The following is a 15,714-nucleotide window of genomic DNA, read 5'->3' as shown; positions in this document are numbered from 1 at the left end:
CATAGCCAACTTTCAAAATTAGAATACTCATTGAAATACAAAAAACAGATTTAGTAATATTCAATTCAAAAAAAATATATAAATAAACTATAGATTCAAATGCCAAGAATTATTGTTTTCATAACTTATTTATATGATCGACTTTATTGGTTATCTGTCCAACCATTTATGTCTCCATTCCATAAAATTCCAAGCTTAGGTCATTCTTTAAAGAATTTTTGAAATTAATTATTTGAGCTGTGAACTAACCCTCTGAACCAGTTATCTGCAGATAAAGTATTTATTGTTCAATAACCCAATTATAAAATAGCTCTCCATTCAATGTTGTAATCCTTAGGCACTGTCAAGAATTGAATCATATCCAGATAAATTCCATCAATTGTTCCAGCATTCAAAATAGTGTACCTTATGGCTTCACTCTTGAATATACATACTTGGCAAACCTTTTAGCTTACTAACTATCCAGGGTCCAGAATCTGACTCCTATTTTCAAATATGTATCCGATTTTCATCTCGATAAATGACTTTTCATTTTTTGGCAACTCCTTTATGGATTTACCAAACTGTATTATATTTTTCTGTTCATCACTAAGGATTTACCTCCTATAATTTTTTTTGAAATTGAAACCAATTAATTTCATGATGTTATGTAATGTTGTCTTTGATTGTTTAAAATCCAGATGCTCTTCGGCCAGTTCAAAAAAGCTATTCAGGGTGTTCGTTATTTCTGATGAAAATAAATTCAATCAATTTCAGAAGGTGTAAGCGTATTGCACAGATTTTCTCCCACTACTAACTCCAGGCCTCCTGGGTGTAATGACTTGCCTTTTTTTCTCCGAAATGATTCTAAAAGTTATAAGGAAACTGAAATGACCAATTGATTAGTAGGTATACACCTTGAATAGGTATATATCAGTTAACCTGAAAAACTGGAGAAATACGACTAATGCTAGCTGAAATATTATCCCTGGTATGAACCAGGGGAGATAGTTCTCGCCTAACTTGGCAAGCACTATCTTGATTAATTCCACCTATTTTCAATAGTTCAACTGAAGAAATACCCAAATTAACTAACCGATGTGTGTTTAAAATTGATACAATTATTTTCACAATTTCTTGGATCAAAAAACACAAACAAACATGACTAAATTAAAAAAACAAACAAACATGACTAAATTCAAAATGTGTATCTTCTGTCAATGAATGATATTTCCAATACCAACCTGAATTCTGAAAATCCATATATTACTGAAAGAGCCGTTACAACTTAATTTCGATTTTCATCAGCCACCTGGAATGTCAATAATTCTTAAGCATACACATAATATCTCAAATTGGTTACATTTAAATAATTGTTATTTCATATTTACCTCCATGCAAAATTTCGAAACCGTCGGTTTTTCTATAAAAGGAAAAGACCCATGTTCTAGACTTATGAAAAACTAAGCACTGGATTATAAGAAAAGGATCAAAAGTTTTCATTCAAATCTTGCATCACTCCGAACTGAACAGACAACCTAGTTCAGTTAATTTTATTTTCGACATACGCCATACGCCAGACGTATTTCATTCAGTTGCACAATTCAGTTCGGCATTCGCATAGAACCAAATGGCATATCGACTCTATGAATAGGGGGGCACAGTCGTGATAACTCGTCACTGCTTCCCAGGGCACACCAAGATAAAATATGACATATACTGGCAAAGAGAAACCGATTTGTTATGTTATCTATTTTATCTGTGGTAGGTATATATTGTATGGGTTGTGGACGGCCGTTCAAATATTGCTCAGTGAATTCCAAAATAGAGACAACAAGCTATAAATTAAACTCCTAGAAAAACACCAATTGGCAACACAGTTTATCATTCTGTCTTGGTGGTCAAGAAATATGTAATTTATGCGATTCATTCGTTCATTTTATTCTATGGGTAAGTGTTAAAAACGACACACTGGACTAGTGAGTAAAGGTATGCTGAGCATACGTTTTTTGCAGGTTTTCAGGAATAAATTGAGAAATTGACCTTAATACCAACTTGTCTCTGCTTACATCTAATACATTATTGAATTTTAATGAAATCCGTTCTGACAGTTCGGTGAAATATAAGAGTTGAAATATTAGAACTGGGTAATTCTTTTTGGTAGGTATTTAAGGTGAAAAAATGAGTTCTCTATGAATAAAACAATAGGAATTGAGAAACTGAAGTAGGCACTTATTGGTACCTAACCAGTTTATCTTTAGTAATCCATTCCATTTCACTTTTCTATAAATATGAAAAAACCGGCTGGAAGGTAGATAGGAATGTACAAACACTACAAACATTGAACTCTCAGTTTTACAACGCTTGTTTCATGAACATTACTTTATTATTTCTTCACAATTTCCGTATTTTTTGTAATTTTGAGTCGAAAACAAGAAAGTGAATCTTTCCTCAACTTAAATTCTGTTCTGCTTAAAACCTCTTGGACGAAGAGGCCTAGAAACATAAAATTTTCTGATAAGGTTCGGATCTCGAATACCGCAGTTAAGTTCATTAGTTGGCCAAATGCGAGAAAGGGTTCCTTAAATATAAACGTTCAAAAATTTGTTCGTAGAAAAGAGTAATATTTTGAAATATACAGGAAATACAACAGAAGAACTATCTCCACTAAGTGAAATGCCAGTTGGGTTATTAAACATTCCCATAACATACTCGAATCTCCTGACAATGAAATCATATGTTCACACATGTTGATTCATTATGCTTCTAAATGACATGAAGAAAGTGTATTTCTTCACATCTCAGATTGTGAGTATTATGTGTTAATTTAATTATTGAATCCATTCATTCATAAAATATTATCTGGATGTTCCTGAGAGAACATAAATGTCGATCGTATGTGTCTTGCAGCCTACAATTTCTCCTTGCATCTTTACCTACACAAAGCAACGCAATTTCATGGTCATGATGTATACCTACCAATGATATACATCATTTTTACGATGTTTTATTGTAGTTCTTCTAATAGGGTACGTTGGGTGGAATATTTGTATTTAAATGATTATACACGGTGTGAATGATTAGATATTAATTCATTAAAAATTTGAAGTATGATTCTGTTTCGGAAAATAAGCTGAACATTTCATATTAAAAATATATTTGATTAAACTCTCTTCAAAAAGAGTTCCTTAAGAGGGAACATCACCACGTGATATTCTCGTAATCTGTCAATATTCTCCCAGAGAAAAGGGACAAAAATAATATGTGGTGTTGACAGAAGGATTGAATGACCAGTTAAAGTTATTAGGAATATTACAATAAATCCAACTTTCGTCTGAAGAAAGTATTTCACTAGTCTCTTTGGAAATTTCCTCAAAATTAGAATTTTTCCTTTTTTGCAAAGATTATTGTAGCATTTTTTTAAGTAAATTTTCAAAATACAGCAGTGCTTTATAGGAATACCATTTCATCAGTTCTTTTTCGAAAAACGAAAAGTTGCCAAAATAATTTTATTTTTCAACCGGAAATTGAAACTATTGAAATACTGCAATGTAGATTATTGTTTAAAAAAATATGTGAAAATCAAATAAATCGGTGTTTTGTAAGAAAGCAATATATCAGTTCGTTTTGAACTGTTCTATTCACATCGTATTGAGAGCTTGCATTTGCAAAACATAGTTTGAATTTATAAACGACGCTGCCAAAATCATGTATACTTCTTTATAAGAGTAAATTATTTCTGATAGGTTTCATCACATATGTACTTGTTCATTTCGAGGATTACGTACAACCATTGAATAATTGTTATTGAGTTCAATAAATTAGTTATACAACCAATATATCATTAGAAAATTTTGCAAATATAATGAAAAAAACTAAACTTAAAAAAACCAAAATTTCTATACAATAGATTTTCTACAAATGAGTATTCACCAAACAGTGAGATGAATTTTAGAATCTCGAAGATCATTAGTGGCATTTTGTACCTTTAAAACTAATTAATCTCTACCTTATCAATATATATATATTCTTTTGAGAAAGAGCAATACAAAATATTAATTTCAAACAATCAAGCATATGTGTCGATGAATCTCAGTATTAGCAGAGGAAATGTAACGGGGCATCATACATTTCAACGTATGATACAAGAGAACAGATAAAAACCTCAGCAAAAACTCTGTCTCCCCGTATCGGTGTAGTGACTGGTTTGTGTAAACGTTTACAGAATAAGCTGACATAATTTATATTGAAGGACTTCCTCTTCAACCAATGATAAATTATAAATACAAAATAAAATGAATTAAAATTTGGACACCTCCGAAGCCACAGCTATGGCATGAAATGGCATCAAGGCCGTCCTAAGATATTCGCCACCCCTGGTTACAAATATATTTGTATTGACTGTATATTTATTACATATAACAAAATCAAATCATAAACAAGAATAATATGAAGAAAAAATGGATAATCCATAAGTTGATTTTGAAATTTTGGTTTTATATTGAAATATATTGAAAAAAATTATTCGAACAAAATACAAAAGTAACAAACTGATAGAAAATAAAATTTTTCAATAAAATCACATAAAATTGTAAACATTCAGTAAGTGGAAACAAGAAAGGACATTTAAATACTCATTTCCCAGACTTTATCTCTTGAAAACTGATCAATTAAATCCGAAATGTCCAAGCTATTGAACAAATCTCTGTCGATTGGCAACAACCCAAATTCCTCAATTTTCCTTGTTTTGTTGAAGATTTAAAATAGTTTTTTATCCTCTTCAAAGTAGAAAAAGACCTGCCATTCGTGTATGTGTCATAAACATATTATCAATAAATCCACCGTTCGTATTTTAATTTAAAGAGATCAGAGGATGATTACTGTTACACGATAATTTATTTCTGCAAATGTTAGTCAAATTTCTGCATCATTTCGAATTTCGAGGAAAAAATATTCGGGAATAACACCCATGAAAGTATGCCACTCCTAAAAGGCATACGCCATGGCCCTCTAGCCCTCTTCTCAATCTCTGCAGGAGGTCACTATTCCTTACCATAGCAGCCAATTCATCATTGTGGGTAGTGTTTGTTGATCCATTCCCTCATTATTCTAGAACTTGATATATGTACCAAACAACATCCATTTTTATCCATACATCTACCCTTAAACCAAAATACATGTCTTTGAAAAAAAAATAGAACGTGGCTGAGTGTTGCCAGAAAGGTAAACGATTAGGCTCACAAATATGATGAAACGCCTGTGAAAAATGTTGAGATTTATAAGAAATAAGTCGCCTTTAGGAGAAGAAGCGCAGGAAGACCTTGAAGGCGTTGGTGCGACAATATTGCAAACCAGTGATCTAAGGCGAAATAGGAGTAAAAGAGACAATATGTTTATGCTGCAAGAAGGAAGAAGGGGAAGATAAATATTTTGGCTAATTTCATTACGATTTTCATTGTGTCCGTTGTTGAAGTGTGTGAATAAAAGTATTGAAAAACTAAATGTACAACAGATACGCATAGAAATGAATAATTAAATGGACTAGGAAGTTGTATATATGTTCTGTCTTAAAAATTACATGAATTGAAGAACTTTGATTATAAAACTCCGGCTAAAAAGATGAGAGAAAAGTGTGAAATTCTCTGGAGTCAATCTGTACTTCTTCACTCATATTCCCAATGCGGAAGAATAAATAAAATTAAAAAAAAATTTAGGTATACAAGTAATTCAGCACCTATGAGACAGTTGATGATTTCGTCACTTTCACACGCAAGATCTATCGGAATACTCTTACTTTTCCATTTTTACCATTACGGTCTCCAATTACCCCAGTTTCGTAACAAAACGGGTAAATTTGGAGCACAAGGCCCTGACCGACACGGTTTGCCAGAAGATCAGATGAGGAGGGGTGTCGCCTTTTTCAAACCACCTCTTCTTCGTCGATACCAACAATTTTGATCGAGTGACAGTCAATGAATTGCCTTTGCCTGCCTAGCCTACATTAGCAAGAAGGCTGCAAGACTTATTCTTCGACGTGTGTGTAGTACGTACCAAGGCTCTCGAAGAGCACCGTTTCTGTGCGGGTGTTTGTGCTATTAAGTGTCTGCATTGCATAACTGGCTCTGCGGTTGTTGCAAGGACGCTTTGCTGACCAGTTGTCATGAGTCGAATGTAAGATTTTTTTTTTTGAAACATTTTAAAATTAATTGAATGAAATTGAAAATTTACAAGAAGGTTTGTTATTTCAGAATCAATCGAATTCCGAACATTTATTGGATTGAATTTTGACCGATTCATTAAAATATTATTATATCAATATTTTTCGCGATTAGTTTTCGAAATTTCAAAATATCGACCTTCAAATATACAGAGTGTTTCCAAATTTGACGTGAATCTTAAAAGAGGTGTTATTGATACTTATTCGCTGTCGATTGAGCCTTATTTATTGATAACCCAAAATCAACACTTTCCGAGATATTCGATTTTTTTTTTAATTTCTCACTTTTTTTTTGTTTTCGTCAAGAATTATGTGGTATGGTTTGGAAAGTTGGTATATGAAGAAAAGAAAAGGTAATTTCATATATAAATTTCCCTGCAACTTTAGAATTCCACGATATGACAAAATTATTTTAAAAACTTGCCAGATTCCTCCTCTATTTTTTAAAAAAGTTTTCGTAGAATGCAGGTCCTATTTTTTCAGCAGATTTTCATTTGAAAGCGGAAAGAAGCAAATAAAGGAAAATGATTAATCAAATATTCTTTATTGCCATTAAACTCAAAATTTCAGTGAAAACCATATTCTTAGATTAGGAAATGACCTCCACCATTCTGTGTGCTCTTTCTTATTTCTTCAGTTATTACTTTTTGCCTGAAATTTACTCTCAATTTTCTCGCTGCCTCGTCTATTTTAATGGTGTTATATCCGGACTTTTCGCTGGCCACGAAAATAATTCAAAGTTATAATCAAAATGAATTGTGGTGAGGAATCTTCTAAAAATCACAAGAACTCAAATATCTCGTAAACAGTTGATTTTTGGTTCTCATTGAATAGTGATCAAATGACAGCAAATGAGCCATACTAACACACCCGCCAAGGTTCAGGTCTAATTTGGAAACACCCTGTATAATTTAGCAGATTCTCGATCTATATAGATCAATCTAGGATACAAACAGTGTTATACATGATTTAACGAATTAATCAATTCCAATAATGATTTATAGGTAACTTATCGGGAAGCAGTTGAATAAATTTTTTTGTATATTTTTTAAAGATGAATTTCAAATCCTTTTGAAATTATTCACTGTTAAAATTTGTCTGCAAACCGATCAATTGGATACCCTTCTGAGAATATGTATAAAATATTCGTTTTTATGAATATAATTGGATAATAGTTCGTTGAAAATTTGTTTAGTATCCTGTAGGACACAGTAACAAAGCCTACTCAGAACACAACCGGATCGCATACTCCAGCAAGCTCTTAGATGTCTCAAAGTCAAGATAAAACATTTGATCTGATCGATCGAATCAAATAACGCTGCAAATTTCTTGAAATTGATATTTTTTTTCTCTGTACCAACTTCACGTAGCGGTCGTCATTTATAGGTATTTTTGTTCCATTACACTGAATCCTAAAAGAATCTAAGAAGGGATTGTTTCAAGTATCTTTATGTTATGTGGTTTTTTAATTTGGTATCTAGAATTTAAATTTATGAATTAGATCAATTGTTAAGTTTAGACAATCAATGTCGATGTTAATAGCAAATTCCATACACCTATTTCTTAATTTTATGAGAGAAGCTCTAAACCATAAAATGATGGCTCATTCTCACGATGATAGTACCCTCACGATAGTACTATCTTGATAGTATGATGTTGAATTTTAACGAATGCACGGTGTTCCTTAATTGGGGATTAAAAAGAAATGGGAGATCCCTTGAATAATTTTAGAAAAAACTCCCTAAACATGGGCCCACAAACGCTTTGTTTTCGAGATGCAGGGTGTTTCTTGAAGTCCAACATTTTTGTGAATTATACTTGTTTATCGAATCGTTATTAATCTTCACTACAGATTAGATAAATATGTACATTTCAAGATAAATAAATAGATGAATATGTACATTTACAACTTTTAACTGAATCTTTATAATTATTTTGATTTTCATGGGATTTACTGGAAAATTGTTTCTAATTTTCCTTCGAAATCGGTAGCAGATACGACAAAACTTGAAGAAATCAAAAAGTGTAGTACTAGACCATTTACTTGAACTACTAGTGGTCCACCAAAAAAAAAAGGTCTGGAAGAAAGAAGTGCTACTATTCCAAAAAAAAAATCACCCTATAGTTTTGCATTCGAAATGAACATATCAAATGATGCAAACTTCAAATTGGAAAATCTTTACCAAATTTGAGTTGAATATCGTGTGGAGAGAAGGTGCTTTGAGAAAAAAAACTTGAGAAAAAACTCAAACTTTAGCACCCTGTATCTTAAAACAAAGCTTTTGCGGACACATATTCATAGGACATTTTTCTTAATCCGATGCATCTGTCATTTTCGTTTGTACCTCCAATTTAGGAACAGCCTGTATAATTCTTCACCTTATACCTTCAATTATCATTATTTCAGTAAGAAACAATCTTGCACAAATTTCAAGTTGATAGCATACCAGAAATTCAACTCAGCGAGTCTAGATCCATATCATTAATTTCAATGTTTATACACATTTATTATTCATGAATGCAGGTAAAAGGACTCAAATGTTTACTCAAATAAGAACGTATTGTCATTCCCTTATGAAATACACCTTATAAGGCAAGCATGACTGAAAACAATACCTATGCCATTATCTGCATTTCCTAGAGTAATTGTGTGTATGTTGACATATCGAAGGCGTTTTATACGAATTTGGAAAACTATAGTCGAGTGAATGTTGACTCATTGGGCATGGAATAATTGAGTGTAAAAAGTTCTATTTATGTATGTTCGAGCTTGAGTTAGGGGCATTTATTCAATCCAAATATGTACTTTCAATTGACGGACTTTGCCAAATGGTCACCCATATAATTTTTCCAATAATCAAAAAAATATCTCTAATTCAGGGTGAAAAGTTTGAGAATAACAAAACTCTAATTAGGTAATGTAATATTTGATATTAAGTTAATTTTTTCAATACCTAATCAATATTGTGCTGAATTTATTGTTTACACACATAGAGATCATCTTAAAAATAAGTTAACCAATTTTCAATAATTATTTATTATTTTTAACAAAGACGATAAATTAGATTCAGTTCCTATCATTTATTAAATGGATTGTGGTTGATTCAAATTGGGAAAATTCAACTAGATATGAATCTATCAATAAGAAAATAGAGTCCTCTAAACATATAAAGGATTGAAGGAAACTGGGCAGAATATGGACTTAAGTTTCTAAAATTATCGACTTTGTTGCAAATTTAGATAGAATTTACTTATTTGATACCAGATACCATACAGGTGTCGTACAAAATATTTCAAAAATAGCTCCTAAACACTTAATTTTCATATAAAATCTCTATCCGCTTCAGGATATCTTGCCCAAAATATTGTTCCATATCTTATCTTTGATTATGAACGCCAGACATTCATAGCTGCATGCAAATCAACTGTATCATTTCAATAGCTCATCCGAAATTATACACTTTTAAATGCAATTATTTCTGTATTCTGATGTTTGAGGCATATTTTTTCTATGTTGTTTCTGAATACTTATAATTTCGTTTTTTCGATATTAACCACCAAATTGCTGATTGTAGACCATTCAATAATTCTATTCAATTCATTCTGAATTTTCATTATGCGTTCATTTTCTTCAGCAAAGGACCCAGAAACGATCCCTGTGAAATACCTATCGCAACGTATTCTCACTCGAATAGTTGATGTATTATTTTCTATACTTGTTATTTTTTTAAATATAACTGTCAAATAAATCTAAATAAGCTTCAGTAAAATCATTCATATTTTCGAATATTGCCAAAAGGATCTTATGATCAAGGTATATCGAAGGCTTTTGATAAATCTAAGTATTGAGTTGTGGTGGTTTAATTCTCGTTTAGTAGCCTGATAATGATAGTGAGAGCTCGAATAATCGCATTTTTCATTGATTTTCTTTGTCTCAACCTATGATGTTTTCAACCATTATTATTATTATTTAATAAGTTGATGGAATATTATACGTTGAAATGATGAGAGTAGCGAGACTGATCGATAGTTATCGAAATTTTATTACCTTACCTTTATTACTTTTACTGATAGTTCTTTAAATTGAGATCAGTTTGTTCGGAGACGAGCGCTCATTGTTTTACTGCAATGCTTTAACTATTTCCGGTTTCTTACCTCTGTCCGAAGAAATTGATGTCCACATTCTCTCTCCAAATAGTGTTATCCACCCGCGCCTCGTCCAAAATCTCATGATCATATAGAAAGTATCCTCAACTCTTCTTTCCGACAAAAATGTGAAAGTACTTATTTATGATCAACTTGTATTCTATCTGATCACAGATTCATTTTCAACAGACTTGAATTCCAAATTAGCCTATTTGCATTTTACAGTTCGTCCGCGTCTTTGAACAACAAATTTCTTCGACATGTTCCGGGTTCGCATTCGTATATCATTTGTTTATATGTCTCCGAATGAAATAATTGTATTTTGATTGATTATTTCAATTTGAGTGACATTTTTCCAAAGATTTGAGATGGTCTTAATTTTGGAAGAAAGTTTTTAATTTGGTTGATTGTGAACACTCCACCTGAAGGATTGAATAAATAATAAGGATTCTGATAACGACACGATTTGGATCTTTTTATTAAAGTTCTTCCACTTTCTATCAAATTTTACTAATCAACGGTTGAATGCTTTCCATTTATGTGATGAAGATAATAAATTGATGAATTTAAATCGAATTAGCTTTAACGATATCTGATAAAACACAGGAGTTCCCTGTTTTTTATTTGATTCCACTTGGTAGTTAACTAGCTATACTACAAATCCGTTTCCCGGAAATGAACAATGTAAAATGTATTCATCAACTAATTCCTTGATGACTAAAACTTTCTACAGTAGAATATGAATCTTGTACCTATAACTGTTTAGAATAAGACTATGAGACTTGCATTTTTATGTGAGGATACCGTAGAAATATTTTACTGGTATGGATAAGGAATTTTCAAGTATAAGAAGATGAGAATACTGGCAATTTCATACAACAGATTAATATTTCCTGCTTACAGAATATTGCAATCGATATAAAAATGTATTTTAATGAAGTTCGTGAATTGAGTTCTGGATGTTGAAAGATAATTGCATCCAACAATAAATAAGTGAAACGTCTGCGAAAACTATGAGAATTCGGGGAGAAGAAAATTATTTTGAGATTGATTTCAAAGGGTTATTATTGAATGTTAAAGAACAAATTTTACAGGTTTTGATGTGAGATATCGATGTTTTGATTATTGAATGAATCTCCAAAGCAAATCAATTAATTTTCAATTATAGATATGTTTGAATTATTATGTTATGTTTGTTCCTATTATTATTCTCATATATCTTATTTTATAGTGAATTGGTACTCTCATTTTGCACGAAGAATATGAATCGTAGTCTTGAAATATTCATTTTTTATTGAGGATCAACAAGTTATTTGCATTTTTCGAAAATAATCTAAGCAATTCAAGAATATATCCTACTTAGATTGATAAAGTCAAGCTGTAGAAAAGTTATCAATTATTCAATTCATGAAAATCTCCCTTATCGTTTTGTTTCTTGGTGACTTCAACGTCTGACCAAGAGCGAAACCTACTTCAATTTTCGAGCATTTCAGCATGAATGTACCTATCCTATAAATTTTTTTTACCATTTATATGGCTCAATTCATTCATGTTCTACATATTCGTTAGAGAATTAATGATTTAGTAATCTACATACAAGCCTCGACATAACAAAACATTAGGTGTGAAACATGTCTAATCTCAAGCATCCCACTCAAAACATCTGACAAAAGACCATGTTCGAAACATCCTTGAGAAAAAATAGACCGATCGAATTTCAACATGTGGTAAAAGTAAACTTAACGTGATCCAACGGTCTTACTTCATTAATCAAAATGACGTCGTTAAAAAATTCACGCATAATCCATAGCCGTGCATTATCGTTGATAATCAATACCCAATATCTCAATTAGTTATAGAATCGTTTAATTAACATGGATACCTATAAACGGCTCGAAAAAGATAGGTATTCTATTTACCTTAATTTCTTTATTACTGTTATGAGCCGTCAAGGATGTAGCAATTAAGTGGAATGTTTGATTTTCTGAAATTAGTAATCGAAATTAATATTATTTATCGCCAACAACCAAAGCTTTCAATATAATTCCCGAACAGGTCTTGCATATCTGTTATTTAGGAATATAAACCTTTCAAAGTTTCAAAAAAACCAACCGTACCGCAATGTTTACAGCTCCCTACTTCAAGAGTTTGTACTGCTTGTCTCAATAGGTTCTCCTGTGCAGATTCATTTTGATTCTGTGCGAAAATTGCTTCATCATTCTTCAATTTTTGGAAGAAACTTTCATATTTCGAATAATCTGACTGATATTTTTCACAAAAAAATTTTCTGTTTTTTTTGTCACCTTGAAAATTGAATGGTTTTTCAATAGTATCTCAGTATTTAAATGATGAATAGAATTAGAATTTTAATGATGAATAGAAATTATGAAAAAAAATACAATCTATTTAGAATTTTTCGGAGAAAAAATTACATACCTACCTTCTTGTGTATTTCAATTTGAAATTCAGAATATCAATAAATGAAAATATCACCAAATAAGAAAACGATAAATGACAATTGACTCTCGGTAATTCTATGGTAATGAAAAAAATTCGAAATTCATCATTGAAAAAATGAAAATGTCGATTGAAAAACTTCTACAATTTTTCAATAATTTTTTTTGTGATAAAATATCGCAGGCCTTTCATTCTCAACTGCTTTATGGAGGTTTCTTCCAAAAATTAAAAGAATCGTCTAAGCAATTTCCAACAGAATCAAAATGAATCTGCATTGAAGAACATAGTGAGAGAGGTAGTGTACTCTGTGGAATAGATATCATTTTATTTGTATAAAATCATAACTTCGAAATATTTGGAAATAAAGCAAGTTTTGCCTCCTTAAAAAAATAGTAAATGAAAAGCGTTTAGAGCAAAGCTGAAGCAAGACATACCTAGTAAAGGGTGTTTCTTTTCGAGATATATAACTTCAAGTTGGCATTACTGTTCGAGATGGCGACCGATTTAACAGCTGTCAAGTGATTTGTTCTCAGTTTGGTTTGGCAATTCATCATGAAGAGACTCACGCCTAAACAACGCTCGCAAATGGTGCAATTTTATTTCGAAAATAATGGTTCTGTGCGGAATACGTATCGCGCACTACGTCCATTTTATTTTGTTTAGCGATGAAGCGCACTTCTGGTTGAATGGCTACGTCAACAAACGAAACTGCCGCATTTGGAGTGAAGCTGATCCTCAAGTGTATGTCGAAACACCGTTACATACAGAAAAACTGACTGTTTGGTGCGCTTTATGGGCTGGTGGAATCATTGGTCCGTACTTCTTCAAAAACGATGATGGCCAGAACACTACAGTCAATGGTGATCGGTATAGAGCCATGATAACTAACTTTTTTATTCCTGAATTGAACAACCATGATGTCCAGGAGCTGTGGTTCCAACAAGACAGCGCAACATGTCACATAGCTCGTGCCACAATCGATTTATTGAAAGATTTACTTGGTAACCACCTAATTTCACGTTTTGAACCTGTGAATTGGCCTCCAAGATCTTGTGATTCAACACCGCTAGACTACTTTCTGTGGGGCTATTTAAAGTCATTGGTCTATGCGGATAAGCCACAAACCCTTGACCATTTGGAAGACAACATTCGCCGTGTTATTGCCGATATACGGCCACAAATGTTGGAAAAAGTCATCGAAAATTGGACGTCCAGATTAGACTACATCCGAGCCAGCCGTGGCGGTCATATGCCAGAAATCATATTTAAAATGTAATGCCACAAGATAATCTGGCGAATAAATAAAATTCATGTCAATCGAATAATCTATCGTTGTTTTATTGCAATTTAAAGTTCTATAGCTCTAAAAAAACACCCTTTACAATCAAGCAGTCTACAAGCAGATCAGTCAGGGACATAATTCATTCACATAAAATATCTTTTTCGGCAACCGTCCGGGAAGTGCTCACTTCCCGGCCTAGTCCGGAAAGTTCGTACTTCCCGGACTAGGCCGGAAAAGAATCATAGAATCCATAGCAACCGAGATAAGGGCTGACAGTTCATATGAAATTAGTTGTCGAAAATTTGCATGTTTTTTGATCGCAATCGCAATAAAATATGGAAAGCAGCAGCGATAGTGTTATTTTACATGGTTGCCGAAAAAATATTGTACGCAACACGCCCGAAAATGGTTTTTTTTGACTCACAGACTTCCAGGACTCGCTTACGCTCGTCCTGGAATTTTGTCTATTCGTCCAAAAAAACCCTATTTTCCGGACTTGTTACGTAAATTACTATTCCATGGGACACATCCAAGAAAGTAAATAAAATCACATGATTCTATTAGCCTACGGTGATATACCTGAGGATTATTAGAAGTGCGGAAGATGTTACTGAACATGGTATTGGCCAATAAATATAAGTTGTGCAATCAATCAGTTTCACCTACTACACTGTGGTTGAATAGCTCCTGGCAATTTTCCTGACTTAATTACGATTCATTCACGGAACACTCGAAAAGAAGATGAGTAGATTATCTCACTACCGTATGTGTGTCAGTGAACGTAAAAAAAATGAATGCATCTGATTTTATATGTACAGGTTCATAACATGAAACAGTAACTATCGCATATATTTCAAGCAATGTGACCTGCATTGATTCACGTGAAAGATAAAAGTAGATGTCATGCAGATCTGGGCAATGAAACGATCCTTGTGGTTGAGTTGAGGTAACAACTATGAATGTACAGGGTGTTTTGATTCAGAAAGACAACAATCTGTTCAACGGAAATGTGTAGAAAAAGTGTTTATTGTTAATTTATTCAAATTTCAAACTTTTTTTTGGTTGAGTAGAGAGAATCCTCATGGTCGATAACCTTGTGAAACCTAACCTGCCATTTGAATTTACGCGCTTGACTCCCAGTTGCAGGAACATTCATTAAAATTTAATGCTACATTAAAATTTTAATCTTCCTTTAAACGGTGCAGGTAGCCAATAGGGGTTACTATTGGAGGGTTAAAATTTTAATAACGGCATTAAATTTTAATGAACGTTCCTGCAACTGGGTAATATTAGGTCAAGTGTCCCAGGTCTGATGCACAGATGGTGGGGCAAGTATTAAACCCATATAATTTTCAGTTAGTACCATCCTTCAAACAATACGAGTCAGAATTTGACAGCAGGCCGACCATTAGTTTGTGAGATATTGCATTGTGAGTGTAGCTACTTTTGTTATTTGAAAGATTATGGAAAAAAAGAATTTTGTGTGCTGATAAAATATTGCTTTTTGAAGGGAAAAATTACAGTTGAAGCAGAATCTTGGCTTGATGAAGAGTTTCCGGGGTCTGCACCAGGAAAATCAACCATCATTGATTGGTATGCCAAGTTTAAACGTGGTGAAATGAGCACCGAAGAC

The 15,714-nt window shown here is 32.5% G+C and overlaps 1 protein-coding gene across 1 annotated transcript in view; it reads left to right on the top strand.

Annotated features, from left to right (window-relative positions):
* Window positions 1-5,940: 5,940 nt before the first annotated feature.
* Window positions 5,941-15,714, top strand: part of LOC123674741 (peroxidase) — a 42,109-nt gene continuing 32,335 nt past the window's right edge. The window contains exon 1 of the mRNA XM_045609797.1: window positions 5,941-6,150. Within this exon, the coding sequence (XP_045465753.1) occupies window positions 6,140-6,150 (11 nt within the window). The 5' untranslated portion in view covers window positions 5,941-6,139. The remainder of the gene's footprint in view (window positions 6,151-15,714) is intronic.

This window comes from Harmonia axyridis, chromosome 3 (assembly GCF_914767665.1).
Source record: "Harmonia axyridis chromosome 3, icHarAxyr1.1, whole genome shotgun sequence".
In the NCBI taxonomy this organism is placed as follows: Eukaryota; Metazoa; Arthropoda; class Insecta; order Coleoptera; family Coccinellidae; genus Harmonia; species Harmonia axyridis.
The sequence above is the reverse complement of the archived record's forward strand: the minus strand, read 5'-3'. Positions and strand labels throughout refer to the sequence as shown.